Source organism: Acinonyx jubatus, chromosome X (assembly GCF_027475565.1).
Source record: "Acinonyx jubatus isolate Ajub_Pintada_27869175 chromosome X, VMU_Ajub_asm_v1.0, whole genome shotgun sequence".
NCBI classification, from domain to species: domain Eukaryota; kingdom Metazoa; phylum Chordata; class Mammalia; order Carnivora; family Felidae; genus Acinonyx; species Acinonyx jubatus.
The window spans coordinates 13,283,929-13,302,396 of NC_069389.1; the positions used below are offsets into that span (position 1 = coordinate 13,283,929).

The window sequence follows — 18,468 nt, forward strand, 5'->3', positions numbered from 1 at the left end:
TTAGGTGTTTTATTAAAAAATGTCATAAGCTCTTATTATTTCTAGAATGCACTCAGGTGGTCTCTGCCCTTCCAACAGAAATAATGCTGTGTTTTAGAGAAATTAATTACTGGCTCGTGTTGCTTTCCCCCACGTAGTCATTTATCATCTTTCTAAAAGGAAAGGAGCAAATATACAGTTAGCTGTGAAGTCTATAAATGCAGATGCTTTCAAACACACACTCTGATGTCCTTGATGACATTTTTGATGTTCAACTTTATGGACGTGATGTGCAGCTAGTTTTATGTTACATACTTTTCTATACTTTAACTGGCTCTTTTGGTGGGGGTGGGGGTGATTAAAAAGTCTTTGCTTTGCCCTGTCCAAACGAGAGCAAAACAACAACAAAAACTCTTTCCCAACAAAATCATTATATTCCAGAGTGGAGTGCTTTTAGATAATGATGTAATATACAGAATTCATGGCCAAAGTAATGAGGTTAATGGATGCTTTGGCCATTCAAGAAGTATACGTCAAATATAAGTAGCTAATGATTAAATATTCCAGTTTCTTCTATTTCATTCATTGTTCTTTCTACCAGTTTTTTTTAATCTCTCATGAATGCATGCGTGGGATTTAAATAGCTCTTGGGACTAGCCCTGTGAGGAATGGGTCCATACAGGTGTTGGTGCCATGGAGAAAGCCGTAACTGATTCGGGTCGTGAGAAGTTTGCTCAGTAGTACAGATCAGATCTCCAGACAGCAGAGCTGTAACCATGTACTCGTTTCCTTCAGGAATTAAAGATAAATTTCAGATAAAGTCCTCCTTAGCATGCTTCTTAAAGTTTTATTTTATTATTATTAATTTTTTTTTATTTTTGAGAGAGAGAAAAAGTGTGAGGGGGAGGGGCAGAGAGAGAGAGAGGGAGAGGCAGAATCTCAAGCAGCCTCCAGACTGTCAGCACGGAGCCCGACGTGGGCTTCGAACCCATGGACTGCAAGATGATGACCTGAGTGAAAGTTGGACGCTTAATCGCCTGAGCCACCCAGGCACCCCATAGCAGTGCTTCTTAGATTACTGGATTTTTCTCTTCTAAGCAGCTTTACTAAAATACAATTCACATAATATACTTATCTAAACTGTACAATCCGATGGTTTTTACTGTATTAACAGAGTTGTGCAGCCATCAGTACAGTCTAATTTTAGAACATTTTTCATCACCTCAGAAAAGAAAGCCCATACTCATTAGCAGTCACTCACTATTCCCTCCTCCCCCCAGCCTTTGGTAATGAGTAATCTCTTTTCTGTCTCTGAGTTTGCCTGTTGTGGACATTTCATATAGAGTCATACAATATCTGGTTTTTCTGGGACTGCCTTCTTTCCTGTAGTATGTTTTATTTTTTTATTATTTTTTTTTTAAGTTTTTTTTAATTTATTTTTGAGACAGAGAGAGAGCATGAACAGGGGAGGAGCAGAGAGAGAGGGAGACACAGAATCCGAAACAGGCTCCAGGCTCTGAGCTATCAGCACAGAGCCCGACGCGGGGCTCGAACTCACCGTGAGATCATGACCTGAACCGAAGTCGGACGCTTAACCGACCGAGCCACCCAGGCGCCCCTCCTGTAGTATGCTTTAAAGTTCATGTCGTAGCGTGTATCAGCGCTTCATTCCTTTTCATTGCTGAGTAGTAGTCCATCGTGTGGATCTGCCACGTTTGTCCATTCTTCAGCTCATGGACGTTTGGCTTGTTTCCACCTTGGGGCTGTGAGGAAAAAATGCTACTGTGAACATTCATGGACCGATTTTTGTGTGAACGTGATGTTTGGAGTTCCCTTGGGTGCTTACCTAGGAGTGGAACTGTGTGTCCTATTGTAACTTGTGTTCAACTTTTTGAGATACTGCCAAAATGCTTTCCCAAGCACCTACGGCATTTTACATTCATCTACCAGTAATGTGTGAGGCGTCCTATTGCTCTATGTCCCTGCTAACGCTTTTTATTGCCTTTTTTATTTTTGCCACCTTAGTGGGAGTGAAGTGGTATTGATTTTTCGTGCTTTTGATTTAAATTTCCTGATGACTACTGATGCTGAGCATCTTTTCTTGTGCTTATTAGTTATTTGTATATCTTCCTTGGTGAAATGTCTATTCAGATCCTTTGTCCGTTTATAAATTTGGTTATTATTGAGTTGTGTTTGTACATTCTGAATGTAGGTCCCTTATTAGATACATAATTGGCAAGTATTTTCTGTCTTTGGTTGTTCTTTCTTTCTTTTTTTTTAAAATTCAAGTTAGTTAACATATAGTGTAGTATTGGTTTCAGGAGTAGAACCCAGTGATTCATCTCTTACCTACGACACCCAGTGCTCTCATCCCAACAGTGCCTTCATTCATTTAACACACCCCCACCCCTCCAGCAACCTTTAGTTTGTTCTCTGTATTTTAGAGTCTTTTATGGTTTGCCTCCCTCTCTGTTTTTATCTTATTTTTCCTTCCCTTCCCCTATGGTCATCTATTTTGTTTCTCAAATTCCACAGATGAGTGAAGTCCTATGATACTTGTTTTTCTCTGCCTGACTTATTTCACTTAGCATAATACCCTCTAGTTCCATCCACGTTGTTGCAAATGGCAAGATTCCATTCTTTTTCATTGCTGAGTAGTATTCCATTGTATATATAAACCACATCTTCTTTATCCATTCATCTGTCAATGGACATTTGGGCTCTTTCCATACTTTGGCTGTTGAAAGCGCTGCTTTAAACATTGGGGTGCATGTGCCCCTTCGAATCAGCATTTTTGTATCCTTTGGATAAATGCTTAGTAGTGCAATTGATGGGTGGTAGGGTAGTTCTATTTATAATTTTTTGAGGAACCTTCATCCTGTTTTCCAGAGTGGTTACACCTACCCGTGTGTCTTCCCACCAGCAGTGCAAAAGGGTTTGCCTTTTTCTGCGTCCTCACCAACATCGGTTGTTTTCCTGAGTTGTTAATGTTAGCTATTCTGACAGGTGTGAGGTAGTATTTCTTTGTTTTTTTTCCTTTCTTGAGCGTGTCCTCTGCAACACAAGTGTTTTTTATTTTAATGAGGTCCAGTTTGTTTGTTTTTTTCTTTTGTTGCTTGTGCTTTTGGTGTCCTAGCTAAGAAACCACTGCCTAGCAGAAGCTCACAAAGACTTAGTCCTATATGTGGCCTTCCAGGAGTTGTATAGTTATAGGTCTCACATTCAGGTTCGTGATCCAGTCCGAGTTCATTATTGCATATGCCGTGAGGAAGAGGTCCACCTTCATTCTTTTGTATATTCTTTTCGCATCACTTATTAAAAAGACAACTCCCGCGCCCCCAATTGTTTTGTACCTTTGTTGAAAATCAGTTGACAAATGTGAGGGTTTATTTATGGATTCTCAGTTCTGTTCCATTGATCTACATGGATGTCGTAATGCTAGTACCACACTGTCTTGATGACTGTAACTTTGTGTTAAGTTTGGAAATTGAGAAGTCTCAGTCTTTCAGTTTTCTTCTTTTGTTGTTCTTCCTTTTAAAGAATATTTTTGCTCTTTTGGGTCCCCTGCATTTCTGTATGAAATTTAGGACAAGCTGTTCAAATTCTGCAAAAAAGCGAAGAAGGATTGCACTGAATCTGTAGATGAATTTGGGGAGTATTGCCATCTTAACAATATCGAGTCTTCTGACCTGTGAGCATGGGATGTCTTTCCACTTCTTTAGGCTTTAAAAATTTCTTTCAAAGGTGGTTGTTTTGGAGAACTTTTTATATGTTCTACTCCTAAATCATTTTCTTCTACCTAGGTATCTAGTTTATAATCCAGGTGGGAGAAGAAAGAAAGGCACTGTTAAGATACATTCTCTGTTCTGTTGGAGATAGTAGACTTTGAATAGGAAATTCTATCTGGAGGCTTCATGGTAATGCCAAGAATGACCTGCCTGAGGATTGTTAAATCCTGGATCAGGTTACCGCCAAGCAGCACTGAACTGCATTCTTTAAAGCAGTTGAAAAACACAAGTATTGCTTATCTCACTGGGGTTGTTCAGATTCTGAAAGGCAAACCAGTGAACCTTCTGGAGCACTCCAGAAGGATTCCAGATTGCTCCAAGATTTACTCTGCTTCCTATAAGTTTTATTTGATTTTTCTGAATATGTTTAAAATAAAAAGAATATCAAAAGGCAGATAGTGACAAGTCTTCCTCCCATTCTGTTCCCCATCTACTGAGTCACCCTTCGATTTTTATGTATCTTTCCAGAATTTGTTTATATATAGTAAATACTAATAAATATTATTCTGTAATCTTATCTAAGGTCACAGAGTGCATATTTAGACTTTGTAAGAAATAAATTCATAGCAAGTAGATTTTAAACAAAAATTTAAAGGAATCAGTACTTGATCAATTTGGGTATTCTATCTCATTAGTATTACTGAAGACTTCCCCTAGGTGAGTTAGGAGAAAATTTTGTTCTGGTCATCAATAAAATTACCTTGTTCCTTGACAAGGAGGCTGTTTGAATCAGGCTATTGAACACTCTCTGCATAACAGATTTTGGCAGATACCCACATTATAGGGCTACTTGTCAGAACTCTGCTTGTGAAACAGTACAGAAAGTGCAGGTTTGTTTTTGGACAGAATGGGCAAATGCTACACAGTTCTCTGGCTGAATCCCAAACCGGGTTCAGATTTAATGTGCAGTCTATACATCTGCCTAAATCTGAATAATTTTTTTCCTCTGCACATGTAAATTTCTTTAAAAAATTAAAAAAAAAATCTCTTCACCCAGGGTGGGGCTCAAACTCAAAACCCTGAGATCAAGAGTCATGGGCTCTACTGACTGAGCCAGCCAGGCGCCCCACATGTAAACCTTCAATACAAATTAACTTATACCTCCCTAGGAACCCCCCAAAATAAAAAAGTATTAAATGTCAGGGTTTACTGAAGCCAAAATATTGGCAAGATATGTAGCTTTTAAAGCAATTTCATCATATGTACACATAATGTAATTTCCATTTCAACTTGTATAACGTATTTTCTTTTCTTTTCCAAGAAGCTATCTGTTAAAGACATGGCTGACTTTCCTGTCCCAACTCAAGATGTGACTAGTGATGACAAACAAGGTATGAAAAGAATGAGTTTTCTTCCTTCAGGGACGTTCTACCTGTGTTTCTTCATCCACTTCTCTTGGAATGGCTGACTTCGGGAGCATGTGGTAACAGGAACTTCCAAAGCCCCTCAACTCATTGGCCCCTTACTCGCCTGTCCTGACCCTTTACTTGGAATTTGGTCATACTGATTAGGAAATGACTGGGAGCTGAAAGAATTGAGAGCGTAACATCTTGGGTTGGCAGAGGTGATCCCAGAACATCAGTACAAATGCACATTTGTATACAGGTCTAATCCTTGAGGAAGTTATCTTTCTGGAGAGAGCTTCTGTCCTTTGGATTTATCTTCTGTTACTTTGTGGATGTGAAGCTGTGTCGGGAAGCCAGCGGTAATTTGTCTGTCTTACCGGGCGAGTGAGAAGCAGCGCGGCTCAGTTTTCCATGTTAGCGCTACCGTTAAGCACAGAGATGAGTTGGCCTGGGAATATTTAGAACAGGAGGACCTCTCCCCACTCCCACCACTCCATATAATGCTTTATAATCTACCAGGTCCTTCCTCATTTACTGCCTTACTCAGTTCTCACAAAGCCGAACAGAGGCTAGTATGTTTTATCACCTAAAATTTAGAGATGAGTAAACTGAAATTCAGGCAGTAGGAGTCATATGCTTAATAATAAAAAGAGTGGAGGTAAGAATAAAGATTTTTTGAGTCTCAGGCTAGTATTCCTTTTATTAGCTGATACTGATTTACTACCCATGAATGAGAGGCTTATCAGAAGGGACTAAAAATCAGTGAAGCTATTTCAAGTTTTGTTGTCGAGACCTGCCACCGATGCAACCTTGTACAGGAGTTAAACATGAAAAGTAAGTTTTCCATTAGGAAGCAATGATCGCTTGCTCTCTATTTAAATCTTTGCTCAGGAGAGGCAGGCAGAACTAGACATTTTTTGCAGCAGTGTGTACTCTGATCACGTTCTTTCCTAGCGGGTCTTAGCCTTGATTGTGCGTTGGAATGACGGGTCTGAAAGCACTAAAGCCCGCATCTCACTCCCGGAGAGATTCTGATGTCATTGGTCTGGATGTCAAGAATGAAAGGAGGAGATTTCTGGCACTTCCTGGTAATACTCCTCCTAGCCACTAGAGGCGCACTCGGTTGAAAGTTGGTAATTCGGCTATGTTCTTTGTGGGATGAGAACCTATTTCCCTACTTCAAGGGGTCTCTATTGTTTGGGTGCTGTAGCAACTTACAGAGGTTTGTTACACCATTTTCATAAGTGATGACTAGGGATTCTTTGCTTTAATATAATGTGCCTAAGAAATAAAATTTTACAGTTTTGTTTTCTCCTCCTTTCTCTTGTTCCTTAAAAACAAAACACATCTAGGTTTGAAAAGTACTGCGGATGAAGCCTTACCAAGGGACGTGTCTGAGGATCCAGGTAGGAGAAAACACTTTTAATACATTTTTGTGTAATTATTTTCTAATTTAAAAAACCTAACAGTGGCAGTGAGTAGAAAATTGATGGTTGTGTATGTTTCTCTCTAAATATTTGCCTTGGGTTTTATTGTAATGAAACCTTTAGGTTGCTTTTTATACCTGAAAAGAGGGTGGTTTTTTATTTTTAAGTTCTGAATTTAGGTTTCACCAATAGGAGCACTCAGTTTGAAGTTAGAGTCTCATTGTTACTTTTACTGTAAAATTGTAAAGACTTGGAGTTGAGAAGATTTCAGTAAGCCATTGTGGTTTCTGTGGAGTAAGGAGCTAATGGGGTAGATCAAGTGGAGGCCCACAGTTGAACTTCTCCATTTCCAAAGCAGAAATCTCCAATGTTTTCATGAAAATTCACCACCAGGAAGGCAAGTAAGTAAATGTGCTTCTACAGGGAGGAGATTCCAAGGAGAAAAAGAAAAGGTGTGTTTGCCCACGTTCTTGGAGAGTCAGCACTGTGTCTGTGAACCAGGGAGATGGCCAGGCCTGTGTCCTCAGCTCTCTTGATGGGAGCCATCACTGAACTAAGATGAACCTAGTTAAAAACAAACTGGCTAGGGAGGGCGTTACTATTTGGAACTCCGGTTACGAGGACATGAAAGAGGTTGCTGCATTCTTATTGTTCTCTCTCATAATATTTAATAAGTAAATCATGTTTGTTTGGGTTAGTTAGCTATCATCCCAAGCTTATTTGTTTAAAGTTGGAACAAAGGAGTCGATAGAACATTGAGGCTTATGCTATAGTACAGTTTTCCCCAGACACCAAGTTCATTTGAGGTTTAAAAGAGAGAGGGATAGGGGCGCCTGGGTGGCTCAGTTGGTTGGGTGTCCAACTTCAGCTCAGGTCATGATCTCACAGTTTGTGAGTTTGAGCCCCACATTGGGCTTTGTGCTGACAGCTCAGAGCCTGGAGCCTGCTTCGGATTCTTTGTCTCCCTCTCTCTCTGCCTCTCCCCCACTCGTACTCTGTCTCTCTCTCAAAAATAATAAATATTTAACAAATTAATAAAAAGAGGGATGGAGGGAGAGAAGGGAGTAGGGGGAGAGAGGAGGAGGAGGGGAGAGAGTGAGAATGAATACAAATGAGAATATATGATTGATTTTAGTGAAGAGGTCTAAGAATCTGTGTTTTTAGATTGTCTGCCAGGCAGTTCCGGTGTGTAGCCTATTTTTGGAACCTTTGCCTCTAGAAGATGATATTAAGAAATAGAAAATTGTTGGGGCGCCTGGGTGGCTGAGTCAGTTAAGCATCTGACTTTGGCTCACGTCATGATCTCACGGTTTGTGGGTTCAAGCCCCGCATCGGGCTCTGTGCTGACAGCTCAGAGCCTGGAGCCTGCTCCGGATTCTGTCTCTCCCTTGCTCTCTGCCCCCCCTCCCACTCACCTTCTCTCTCTCTCTCAAAAATAAAATAAAACATCAAAAAAAAATAAGAAATAGAAAACTGAGTTTATAGATCAACCATGACTCCCAAAGTGGTAGGAATTCTCAAGCCTAGTTTGGGCTTTTGAAACTGATTTGGGTTCTTTCATCAGAAAGAGAAATGCTCAGTTTGTGTAAAGACAAATGGATGGCTGGCCTGTTAGAGAGTTACACTTTACGCTTGCCCTCTAAACCCATTTTAGGACAAATGCATGAGGTAGGTTCTTTCCAGCTTTAATTTCTGGAGCCAGAGTGGATGTACCTCAGGTTTTGTAAACTTCGTGTTGACGGTATTAATAAAAGCTATTTGATTTTGGAGAGTTAAATTGGTGCTTTTCCAACAGTCTTTGAGGCTCATAACTTCCTATTTTTTCCATGAGCATCATGTGTTCTCTGGAGCCTGAGCTGTAGATGTCATTTTTAAGATTTCTTTATTGAATGGGGCACGGAGTCGCCAGACAAATCCTATCAGGGTGTGCGACAGTGCGTGAAGTACATCTGAATTTGTTTCACATTCTGCCTAGGAACATGCTATGTGGATTCTGATTCATTTTTCCCACTGCTGCCCTATCTGGAGTGGATATGAGGGAATCCCTCATCTGAAACGTATTTAATACCCCCTTTCCTGGGGAATGTTTGAATTTCCAGTGCGAGACGCTGTAGAATTTCAAGGTGGTGGTTGTCCATGCCACACGGGCAGTTCACCTCAGTTGAGTTGCTGCTTTTTAGAGAATTAAACTTGAGGCTTGCCTTTTTATCCTCTTTCAATCTTCTGGAACGATGACATGCCTGCAATGTTCTGGGAAGTTGTCCTTCTTCCCTCTTCCTAGCTAAATGAGAAGCTGTGGCCTACCTGCTGGCTTTGGCCTGGGTTCCAGTACAACACGACCTTGCCATTTTTGCGGATGCTCACATGCCCCAAATGCTCAGTCTGGCCTTCAGGAGCTTGGAAGCTGATGGACGACTGAACCGGAATGGTGTTCTCCAGCTTTTTGTGATCTGAAACCTGTGGGGACTCACCAAGCCCTGCCTGTGGTAGATTGTTGCAGGTGGCAGGAGAAGTCTCTCCCTGCCCTGTTCTTCCACAGTGGCTGGTAGTGTTGATAATAATGATAATAGTAATGGTGAGGAGGAGGATGTTGTGGTAGGACTCCTGTCAGGGAAGGGGGGTATCCCTTGTCATGTGGTTTTTTAATATGCCCTTATCCTCTTCATGGCTGAAAGTAGATTTCTTAGCTAACATACTGCAGCCTCATTCCTCGGAGCAAGCTGCACAATGGTGATCTTTTTCTTGATGTCTCTAGGCTATGCTGAGCGGATTAGGCCTGTTTGTCCCCACACTGTAGTCTTCAGACAGCTGTTAGTGATTCTAGCAGCTTCCCCGTTTACTAGCTCTCACCCCATGGCCTTATGGGGTAGAGCAATTTTCTCCTTTCATTACCTGTTCCCACCTGCACCTCCTTTGCTGTCCTAGAGGGAACTACATTTAGAATCCAGATTTCTCAGCTTGAAAAACTAGCAGTCTACAACAGTAATATTTTACAGTTCAAAAATAGATTGTTTTCCAAGTGCCTTTGCCTTCTCTCTCCCCAGGAGAAAGGGGCTACATTTTTATTTTCTTCATTCTGTAGGTGAGGAGACTGAGGTTCAGAGACGCAACAGTTGGTATTGTGTCCAGGAGGAACACGTAGGCCTCAGGACTCCTGTCCTCGTCCCCACTGCTTATCCATACCCCTCACCCCATCTGTCTGTGTGTCTATCTCTCACCAGCAGGGTTCACTCTTCCACACCCGTTCTTACCTAGGAGAAAGAGATAATGGCACTTGACAAAGGAATTTAACGGTCACTACAGTCTGGTTTGGGGAACCAGACTTTTATTTTAAAATGACTAAGACTTTCCCAACCCACATATTTCTCTTTTTTTAATGTTTATTTGTTTATTTTTGAGAGAGAGAGCTAGCAGACGAGGGGAAGAGAGAGAGAGGGAGAGAGAGAATCCCGAGCAGGCTCTGCACTGACAGCAGGGCTTGATCATGACCTAGGGTTAAATCAGGAGTCAGATGCTTAAGCGACTGAGCTGCCCAGGTGTCCCCGGGCCCACACTATTTCTGGAAAGTAGTGTAGCCTGAGGGAGAAGAGGGGTCAGAGCCAGCTGTGGGCAGCCTGCCCGGAGGACGGCCCCCGGATTTGTGGTGAGTCTGCTCGCACTGTCCACTCAGCCCCAAGGCGGCCTGCTTGGCTGCAGGAGCAGCTCCCCTTGGGCCGCTTTCCTCCGCTGCCTGGAGTTTGTGGGGTGGGAAGAGGTAGTTTTCCACGTACCTGTGGGTGGGGGTGCGTGATAATGGGCAAGACAGGGCTCATACTCCTCGGGCGTCCAGTGCTTTCCAGAGCTCCGAGAGCATTTTGATGGGTTGAAGTTGAAACATGACTGTGTTCTCGCTACAACAAGCCACAATGCTTGTTTAGAGAGAAATGTGTCTTTTCTACAGCTGACCATATCTAAGGGAATACATATTGCTTCTTTGCTTTGTGCCTTGTTAACATTTTTAACTCCTCTTTCTCTCCTGCTTATCTAACTCATAGATTTTAACGACCATCATAAATCTAGGCTCCTTCATACCAAGGAGGGTTTTTATCTTTAGAGCAATGTAAAAAAAGGTGGGATGATGCATTGAGACATTTTCTCTCTGGAAGAACTTCTGCAAACAATACACAAATGATATTCTCCTTGTTCCTAGTTAGTAGCACTTTTTCTATGAATTTTTATGAGATTTTATGATGAAAGATTTGCAGTGTTTGCAAAACCTTAGCATAACTGGTGGTTTCTAAAGTTGTCTTCCGTAGGGTACTGAAAATATAAAAAAGGATCAATGTTTTTGTAAATGTTTCTAATTATTCCCAACAACTTGTGATGGGAGAGTTAGGGTCCATGGGTGTTGATAGTGAGCAAGTTGTTAATGATTTAAATTTGATAAGGAAAAGTCTCATATGGTTGGTAAAATATCTTAATGATTTCATTCCATACTATCGTCTGTGTGATTTGGTCACAGGGACATAGGACACAAGAATATTTTCTTGTAGGAAAAGCTGTGTTGCTCATTTCAACTTAGCTTGTGGGAGCTTTGAGTTCTTGTGGTCATGCTACTCTGGTAGTGTATCTTAAGAAATTCTTAAAATATGTAACCTGATAGAGTTCTTCCTAGCCTTCAGGGGAGCCTGGTTCAAAATCAGTTACTAAGCTATCATGATAGACCAAGGAAACCACACGTCAGAACCCCTCATATAAGTAGATAACCCCATGAGAGGGTTGTCTTTTTAGATTGGAATTTATTCATCAGCGTAGATTTGAGAGTAGCTCCTTAGTGCTCTGACAGAAGGAAGAAAAATGTTGGATTTTCTTTCCTTTGAACTGTGCCTTTAGCTTTAGAAATGAAATGAGAAAATAATGAAGATGTGGAGGCGGTTAAGTTCTCCACAGGGATGCCTGCACCTCATATTTACCTGTTGAGATATATGTTCTCTACTAGCCCGGGTATTGCTTATAAACCTGTTCAACCGCAGAAATGAAAGCCAAGTAAACAACAACCGGTCTTTGTTTCAGCCACTTCTAAGGATTCCAACAGCCTCAAAGCAAGACCAAGATCCAGGTAGTGTTTGTTTAATTTCTGCTTTAATGCCCTTCGTACCCTTTCTTTGACTAGAAATAAAGTCCCACAACCCAAAGCCCAACCCACGATCTCCTTTTCCTTTAGATTGGCAGCTTAGACAATGGGTGGGTTCCTTTGTCACGAGGGGCCTGATCGGAGCTTGCAGTGCTGCTGGGAGACTCTTAATTTCTGTGTCTCTTAGTGGTAGAAGGTGGTGGCTGCTGCTGGCTGGTCGGCTGACAAGAAGTGGCTTGTGTGCCGTGGCCCCCTTGTTGCAGGATGATAAGGAATAGAGGGCAGTGGCTTTGCAGAGAAGGAAAAGTGGTTAGGAGGTGACTAGCCCTGAAATTTACTGTCGTGACAAGGTCGACACCAAACAGACACCTGAGGGATAAAATCTAGAGTAGGAAAAACAAATGCTCACAGTCATTTTAAAATGAGGCTTGAAGCTTTGGGTAAGCGGTGCTTATGGTCTGTTTTATCCTATCTTAGAGCCTCTTTTTGGAGTCACAGTTTTTAGATTGGTAGAAGAGGGAGAGCCAGGAAGGCAGAGTTGTGGTTGGCATTGGACATCAGAATGGCAGATGGAGGAGAAATACATGAACATGAATAGAACATCAGAGAGGGGAGATGGTATTGGGAGCACTTTTCAGTGGTAGGAATACAGTGGAAGATAGGACAGTACGTTTGTGGCTTCCAATGTTTGCTTTGGCTCTTAGTGACTTTTTTCTTCCTTTGGCTACTTAGACACGTCCCTGAAAAAGTGAAATTAAATCTGATACTTTATATGCTTGAAATACCGACATTTAAGGAAATCTCGTCTTTGTGTAAATCTGAGAGTTACCCCTTAGTCTAACTTGTATATCTGGATTTTCTATATTGGGGATTTGTTTTCTTGTTTATAGAAGGTACAGATACCTATAGTCATGTTTTTTGAAACAATAGATACAGGAATTATTTTGGCCAGAAGAAAAGATACAGTCACCGTTTTTCTCTATGGCTGCCACGTTTACTCATCCTTCGTTGTTGTTGTTTTTTTTTTTTTTTAAGGATGAATGGCTCTTTTGCAAATTAGTCTGTACTGACTTTAGGATGGAGGAATAGTAACATTTATCTGACCTCATAGTAGGAAAAACCTTTGACTTGCAGGAAGCTGCTTAGGTGTGCTATATTAACTGTAATTTGAGCCTCACATTTTTCTTCTGTTGACTTCCTCTTTTTCTCAAAGCGAGTGAAAGTACAAAACTTCATAGTCACATATTCTATTATTAATATCTCTGCCAAATTTTATTTATTTTATTTTATTTTATTTTTTAATGTTTATCTATTTTTGAGAGAGAGAGAGAGAGAGACAGAGTGAGTGGGGGAGGGCAGAGAGAGAGGGAGACACAGAATCCGAAGCAGGCTCCAGGCTCTGAGCTGTCAGCACAGAGCCCGACACTGGGATTGAACCCACCAACTGCGAGATCATGACCTGAGCCGAAGTCGGATGCTCAACCGACTGAGCCACCCAGGCACCCCTCTATGGCCAAATTTTGTATGTTCTTTTAAGGATTGGTCTCCTGGTCTAATTTGGACCTTTTTATTTTCACTACAACCCACTGGGTCTTTACTGAGACCGAGAGAGTCAAATTATTTTTATTTTCCTTTTTAGAATAATAAAACTTTGTAGAAATGTGAGGGGAAGAGGGAAGATCCCCATTCTGACATTACTTATATTCATTATTGTGTTGATTCCCTGCACATTTATATTGAAATTGGTTGTGGTCCTAGTTTTCCAGTATCACTTATTTGATACTCAGTTAACTTTCCATATGGAAATACAAGTATACAGGTTACATATGGGAATAAAATGGAATGAGGTATGTGGGACGGGATGGTGTGCCTAACTATATATATGTGTTAGTGTACACACGCACACATATTATTTTTTCTTTCTTGACTGAAAAATGTCACTAAAGCTCTGTCTGGCGTAGAAAGTTCTTTATTTTTCTTTAATTTTTTTTTAATGTTTATTTTTGAAGGAGAAAGACAGAACGTGAGCGGAAGAGGGGCAGAGAGAGAGGGAGACACAGAATATGATGCAGACTCCAGGCTCTGAGCTGTTAGCACAGAGCCCGACATGGGGCTCGAACTCACAATCTGTGAGATAACGACCTGAGTGAAGTCAGTCGCCCAATCGACTGAGCCATCCAGGCGCCCCTAAATCTTTTTATTTTTTTTTAACATTTTTTGAGAGACACAGAGTATGAGCAGGGGTGGGGCAGAGAGAGAGGGAGACACAAAAACCGAAGCAGGCTCCAGGCTCTAAGCTGTCTGCACAGAGCCTGATGTGGGGCTTGAACTCAAGAACTGTGAGATCATGACCTGAGCCGAAGTCAAATGCTTGAAAGTTCTTTTAATTTCTAGCAGGAGTCTCCCATTTCCTTTTCAAATCAAGTGTTCCCATTTGAAAATGTTCTTTCTTATCAATTTCCTCTGACTCTGGTTGAAAGTACTAGAGCGTTCTTCGTGCTGGTTCCTACATGCCTTTGCCTTGCCTGTCATGCCACTTATTTTACAGGGACCACCCCAGAGCACGTCACATGCCATTATGGTGGCTTTATTAAAGATTGCAATCTTGCTTGACAAACAAAACTCTTCAGCCACCACAAGGAAACCCTTGAGGGAATGATTCAGGAAGGTAAAATCTTGTTATGCCCAAACCAGCTTTACCAAGAATTGAAATTGCTTAATAGTAATAGATAGATTCTGATTTTATAAATGCCTCTCTAATAGCTAAATACTGATAGCAGTTTCCTGAGGTTAATTTGTCCCTAGAACCTATCTCTGACTCAAAGGTCATTTTCTTCTTTGACATGAACTTAGCCGAGAAGCTGAGCAGAACGGATATACACATCCGCTTTTTAGAAAATCATATTGGGAACTCATCCACAAAGCTATTTCTAAGCAATAGACTGAGTTGAATTAATTTAGAAAATAATTACGTCTCTAAGTAGTTTAGCCGCTACTACCAAAAGATTTCTTTCCTGGCTCATAGGCAGTATCAGAATATTTTAAAAATGGAATTTAGAAAGAGATTGGAGTTTGAATCGAACCTATGTAACTTTCTAGCTATGTGACCTTTGGAAGTTATTTATTTCCTATTTCTTTAAATGTCATTATTGGAGTTACAGTCTCAGAAGTTGCCTAGTTAGTTAGCTACTGACTTGTTACCGAGGGAGGGAGAAGGTTAAGAGGATGCTTTTGCTTTGAAAATTTGACCCCCAAACTGGTCTTTCTCATGCTGAGACAGCCTCGACCCCTCCATCTGACTGATGTGTGTTTTCCTTTCCTGAATTTCACTTGTGGCATATTCCCCTGAGCATCGGATACTTACTCTCAGGTTATCTGTCCCACTTCCATATGTGCCTGTCATCACGTTTGCATGTAAACAGGAGGAAACTTCTGCAGTCTGTTAACCCATGAAGCCCTTCTGTTACAATATGGAAGTACCTAAGCAGAAGGTTTACATGTTATTCTTATTAACAGTACCAGTAGAAACTGGTTTGAATTTAGCTTTTCTTTGGGTAAATTTAGGTCTAAGATATAATATGAACAAAGAGGTTAAAAAGTTTCTGATTCACGGGTTGGGTGTGGGCAGTTACTGCAGATACTGGCACCCAAGGGACAGTAGAATTCATTGTTGCTTCGAGATGGGAACTGGTCAGTCCTTTGTAGTGGGTGTTTCCATTCCAACCCTACTTCAGAGACTAAAGCTTTGCTGTCTCCCTTCCGACCTCTCCTTATTTTGCTGCAGATCTTACTCTAGCACCTCCATAGAAGAGGCCATGAAAAGGGGCGAGGACCCTCCCACCCCGCCACCGCGGCCACAGAAAACCCACTCCAGAGCCTCCTCCTTGGATCTGAATAAAGTCTTCCAGCCCAGTGTGCCAGGTGAAGTGCCCCTCTGCACCCCTGTCTTTCCTTTTCCTGTGGGAGTCCGTGGATGTGTGTCTGCCACAGAGGCCTTTGTGAGTTCACGGGACGAGCAGACCTGGCCGTTTCCCATCCTGGGAAGGTCTTCGAGTTGCTATGGTATTCCTGGGAGGGAAAGCAGTTCTAGGCAGATAGATCTCCCATGTGTCTGCAGCCTTGCCCACACTTGCTATGGACCAGGAATTAAGAAATTCTGTACCAAGAGGATTAAAATACTTTAACCCCACATAGCCCACTGAGTGTGCATGGCTGGGGTCTTGTTCTCTGCTGCATTGTGGTAATTTATATATGGGATTACTGTCTGTTACTTCCCCAACGCTTACGCGGTTCTTTTGTGAAAGATCTTGGTGATCAACACCCGGCCAGAATCTTCTCCTGTGTCTTACCCGTGTGGTGAAGATCCTGTGTCCTGGAGGGTTTAATGCTAAGGGGGCTCTGCTTTCTAAATCTGACTGATGGCTAGCTGGTTGGTGGAGGGGATTAAGGCCAGGGCTCCTCTAGGTAGCCTGCTGGGGGCCTTCTGGGGCTGGGACTTCCTTGAGGCAGCCACTGTACAGCTGGGCGGGTGGTGAGGGAGGTTGGAGGGCCCTGTCTGCTTGCCTGGCTCCCTGGGAAGGGGGAGAGGTCCTCCTAGGGAACTTACAGAGCAGCAGATGAGAACCATGCCTTGGCTTTAGTGAAGGTGCTAGGATGCAGCGCCTTCCCAAGTGTTATTTTGGGAGCAGCGAGGGCCGTTCCGCTGACTAATGTAGGCAAGCTATAAATACAGTGATTTCCTGGAACTTTTTCTATATCTGTGTGCATTTTAAATCAAGCCAGCCTCAGATGCTAGTGATTTGCAGATTATTATATTTTCTACTAAAGCAAGAAAAGACTCTCTTTGGCTCACACATTAGCATGACCCCTGTGTCCCAGCAGAGCTCAGCATGTTTTAGTTGTTCTAATAAAGTAGTCTCCTCACAGTAAAGTTACAGATTGTTTTTTAATATACTAGAGTCTGGAACTCTCTATGAAATTTGATTCTCTGCCATGAGTTCATCAGATAAAAATTTGCCTTGCATTTTCCCCCATACTTTGATCCAAATTCTGGCATAATTTCATAGTAACTGGTATTTGAGGTGGGAGTAGCCACGGATGATGATGCTATAAAAATTTCACATGGCTGGTGGATTATGACCTAGAAGGTTTTCCTATGCATGCAAGAAGATTAAAACAATCTGGGCAGCTATCTTAATACGTTTTCCTTGGGAGGAGAGGCTGGAAGCGTGCAAGCATCTCTCTGGCTGTGCAAGCCCACGAGTGCCGACCGTGCTGGGGAATGGATGTGCTGTGGCTCTTCCGACATTGCATCATAGAATGGAAGAGACGAGGCTGGATTTGGAGTCCAGCTCAGCTGCTTATTAACTGTTTAATTTTCAGCAAGTGGCTTAATCTTTCTGCATTTCAGATTTTTAATCTGTAAAATAGGGCCAACTGTCCGCGGAGTTGTAGGGTTTTGGTGAGATGATAAACATGACCCTAATAGCAGCATGTTTGATCCATACGCACTCATTTGCACAGAAGATCATTGAGGAAAGGGAGTCTGAGGATAAAGTCCCCTGACTCCCTTGATCTCCCGTGGGATAGTTCCTTGGTGGGCTCACAGAGGGACCGAGCCCCAGTTGCCTGCTGTGGTAGAAACACAGGATTGTGAAAAACAGGGGAAGTGAGGCTAGATTGCTGAGTCAGAGTGGCCTATGGTGGACTGACTGTGTGGAGAAGAAACAGGATGGAGAGATGATGCCAAGAAGCAGGAATGAAAGAGGGAAGTGAAGAAAGTGATGAGGTGGTTGTTACATAGGAGGGCTGATGTTTATATAAAGGGAGGAGAAGGATATAGAATAAAAGACTGTAGCTACCAAAGGGAGGAGAGCCCACCGACTCGGTGTCGGATTTGGGTGGGATTTAAGGGAAGAGCTTAGAAGAGGGTGGCATTAATGCCTTCACATTTATGCAGATAGGTAACATGATATGGGGAAGATTAACAAAGGGCTGATTTGAATATTTTATTTTTTTAAAGTAATCTCTACACCCAACATCGGGTTCGCACTCACAACCTGGAGATCAAGAGTCGCATGCTCTACCGACTGAGCCAGCCAGGTGCCCCGCAAAGGGCTGGTATAGAATGTAAATCTATAAAAATGAAGGAGGCCACTTGGCAGTCAGGGGCAATTGGCTTTACTTTGATACCTGTAAAACAGTCTCAATTTATATTCACAGGAGTCTAGATTCTCCCAGGGCTCTAGATAGGTAGGTGCTGGTATTAGACCTAAAGGTGTATGCTTTCATAGGCAGGCGTTGGTATGACACGAATGCCGTGTGTAAAAGAGAGATCAGATCACCTTTGTAATAGCTGATCCAGGTTGCGGAGCCATCCTCTCAAGGCTTGAACAGCTGCTGTGTTTGAGAGAAAATAAAAACGTGTAAGAAAGTCTCTGTGGTGATGCAAGTGTACAAAACCTAGATGTAGTCAAACCTGGGGCTTGTTCAGTGATGTTTAGATTTTATAGTTCTATGCTTATAGCCACAAAACATTTTATTACTGAAATTCCTGTAAGAAAAACCACACTGCGAAGGTAGTACTTTTTAGAACCTAACCTCCTGTTCCTCATCGAAACAGTTGTTTTCATAAAGCAAATATTTTTCATAACAGGGTTATCTTTTGTTCCACTACCCTCATTCCACTCTCAACAGTGACCTGCTCCAAAGCCATGCCTAAAGCTTGCAACCAGAGGACGGTGCTGGTGAACCCCCTTCAGGCCACGGAGAGGCCCTCTTCCAGTCATTGGGCGTCAGTCAGCCTGGCAGGAGGG

The 18,468-nt window shown here is 42.1% G+C and overlaps 1 protein-coding gene across 13 annotated transcripts in view; it reads left to right on the forward strand.

The window, feature by feature from the left end:
- Nucleotides 1-18,468, forward strand: part of REPS2 (RALBP1 associated Eps domain containing 2) — a 353,324-nt gene that overhangs the window by 114,187 nt on the left and 220,669 nt on the right. For 9 of the 13 annotated variants that reach the window (XR_008290030.1, XM_053202117.1, XM_053202118.1 and 6 more), the window contains exons 10-13: nt 5,029-5,098; nt 6,466-6,519; nt 11,593-11,638; nt 15,438-15,574. Coding sequence is in view for 12 of the 13 variants with exons in the window: in XM_053202117.1 (XP_053058092.1) it covers nt 5,029-5,098; nt 6,466-6,519; nt 11,593-11,638; nt 15,438-15,574 (307 nt within the window). In the remaining variant the exon portion in view is untranslated. The remainder of the gene's footprint in view (nt 1-5,028; nt 5,099-6,465; nt 6,520-11,592; nt 11,639-15,437; nt 15,575-18,468) is intronic. The other 4 variants (XM_027054721.2, XM_027054722.2, XM_027054718.2 and 1 more) reach the window with 3 other exon arrangements.